The sequence below is a fragment of the Gavialis gangeticus genome, unplaced genomic scaffold (genome assembly GCF_001723915.1).
Source record: "Gavialis gangeticus isolate Ggan-Ray unplaced genomic scaffold, GavGan_comp1, whole genome shotgun sequence".
NCBI lineage: Eukaryota > Metazoa > Chordata > Crocodylia > Gavialidae > Gavialis > Gavialis gangeticus.
This window is the reverse complement of record NW_017729029.1, coordinates 14,792,716-14,795,229: the sequence shown is the minus strand read 5'-3', so window position 1 is coordinate 14,795,229 and position 2,514 is coordinate 14,792,716. Positions and strand designations below refer to the sequence as shown.

The 2,514-nt window shown below is 45.4% G+C and overlaps 1 protein-coding gene across 9 annotated transcripts in view; it reads left to right on the top strand.

Annotated features, from left to right (window-relative positions):
- The first annotated feature begins 694 nt into the window (after positions 1–694).
- MAP7D3 (MAP7 domain containing 3) overlaps positions 695–2,514 on the top strand; it is a 37,107-nt gene continuing 35,287 nt past the window's right edge. For all 9 annotated transcript variants that reach the window (XM_019521315.1, XM_019521322.1, XM_019521321.1 and 6 more), the window contains exons 1-2: positions 695–839; positions 1,756–1,836. In XM_019521315.1, the coding sequence (XP_019376860.1) occupies positions 710–839; positions 1,756–1,836 (211 nt within the window). In that variant the 5' untranslated portion in view covers positions 695–709. The remainder of the gene's footprint in view (positions 840–1,755; positions 1,837–2,514) is intronic.

Here is a 2,514-nt window from a genome sequence, read left to right as displayed (position 1 = left end):
AATTTACCTAAAGAAAGAATAACAAAAAATGTCTAGAAACATTTTCGCAGCTTCAGGGTTGTTGAGTGCTAATAGCTTGTCTGTATTTCCCCGCCTTCATATATAAACACACTTCTGAATATTTTTTTGTAAGGGGAATAGAAAGGGCTTGGGTGTTTTTAGCATTTGAACCAATTGCTACGCTAAACCGCTAGTGCACTCTTAAGCTATTTAACATATTAGACCCCGTTTGAAACCACTGACTCCTGCTTTTCTACATGTACCAAAAATAAAACTTAGTGGTTTGGGACCTCTGGCCTGTAAGAGTAGAGCTGCGTGAGGCTTGAATTCACACATGCGCTTCTTCCTGATCTCGTTTGACATGGATTTTATAACGGACTATAGACAGGCATTGCAATTCTAAGGAGCATACGAGTATCTAAGAAGTGTTAGGTCTGTGTTGTGTCAGGGTTCATGGTAGTCTTACGTAGAGTTTAATAGATTGTGGTTTCTATGGGACGGTTGGGATAGAGCTGATCCTGCCTCAGGCAGGGAGAGATTGGACTAGATGACCTCTGGAGGTCCCTTCCAGCCCCACTTCTCTGTGATTCTCTATGAAGTGGGCCTGAGAGGACCAGTTTAATATAAAGCTTTGCATGCTGATTATATATGCATCCTTGATTCCTGAGCATTTGCTGTATTTTTTTTTAATATGCAGCAGCTCCTTCAAATGAAACAGGGTTTTTTTTTTCTTACAGTTGCTGCAGCTCAAGCAATAGCGGACGAAAGAAGAAGCCAAAGCGGCGTTAGCCCTGTTCCAGTCCAGGCCTCAATAAACATAAAGACAGCAACTAAACCAGGTATACTCTTTGCCTGTTGTTGATCTTGAGTCATTGGAGTTTGGCCACATAATACATTTATACCTGTGCAACTTGCACTGGCTTCTTGGACTTGCGTAGGTTAGAGTAGGCTTGAGGGTGGACAGATGTGCTTCTGCCCCAGGATATCTGCTCGCAGGGGGCTGCTCTTGGAGCACTTCGCTAGTATGACTACACCAGGTTGAATTTCATGGTGAAGGGATGTGTGTCAAGTCTGCTCCTTTTCTTACCACCTGTGCAAGGGTTGGTTTATACTAGTGTAAAAGTGTTATGGCTCATTGAGGGTCTGGACACACAAGTGAGAGTTAGCTGGAATAGTTAGAATCTCATTCAAGGAACTTAAGTTCTGACCTCTCCAAAAGAAGAGGACGTAGTTGAGTAGCTGCTCGAACATCAGGTCACTTCTAGGTGTAAATGAAGGTTTTGGCTACTATCTGCAAAGACTTAATATCTGGATTTCTAATAACAATACTTCAGTGATCTGTTCCCATGGTGACCTCTGGAGCCAAAAACAGCTTCATTTTTTACATCTCTCAGGAATCTATCATGGCTCTGGCCACATTGGAAACATAATGTTAAATCTGTGTTCAGGCTTTGAGTGGACTGAATCCCTTGGGCCAGGTAATCCTAAAGCTGCTATTTCCAGTTCTTTTAAGGATGCTGGATTGGTTATCGAAGGGGAAAGCAGAGAGTGTCCAGAGCATGTGCAGCTTTTGTGAGAAAAGTGGTTAGCTACCTCTTGTCACCTGTATGGGGTACACAGTCCGACGGGGAGGAAAGCATGCAGTAATACTTCTAATAGTCTGTTTGAAACTAGCTGAAACAGCTGCTCATGTTCTTTCTTTTTTTAACCATCAGTGTTGCAAACAGCTGACAATTGCATATCCCTTTTTGACAGTGATAGACGGTTCCACTCTGAGAACAGAAGAAAGACAAAGACTAGCCAGGGAGCGCAGAGAAGAGCGAGAGAAACAAAATGGTATATTCACATTCAACAACCTATACAATGAAATGCATTGATGCTTCCACTATGATAGTTGTATACGAGGTACTACAAGTGTCGCATAGCTCTTTCATCACGTCTCCTTAAACATGTATATGCTAGCACATGCTCAGAGCTTCTGCTTTCCTGGCTTTTTGGGATGTAAGACAGGTAGCAGTGTGTCAAGAGCCAACCTGTGCAGTCCCTTGTGTCCTCTTGTGACCACAACTGGTGTCATGCAGGTAAGCATGAGATCTTGAGAAAAATGTTAAGACAGACCAGGGCTGCCAACTTATGCGCAGCCAGGGGCTGCATGCCGTCAGGGACACAGAGCCAGGGGCAGATGCCATGGGGGCTACAGAGCCAGAGGCCACACACTGGGCAGGTGTCTCACCCCCTGCCAGCTCCCTTCTACTATGCAGGGTGCCCAGCACCATCTACCCTACCACATGCACAGCCCTCCTTCCCCTGCAAGCTGTATGTACCACTCACGTGGCAACTTGGCTCCTTTCTTGGCCATGTGTACAGCTCAGGCATTCCAGCCCCCTCCTGGCTACCAGAGCAGAAGCAGCTGGGATGGGAGGAGAGTGGGAGCAGTGGCCAGGCGAGAGCCCAAGGTAAGCCCAAAGGTTGATGGCTCTGATCTAGACAAATGTTATATTGTGTGGACTGTGC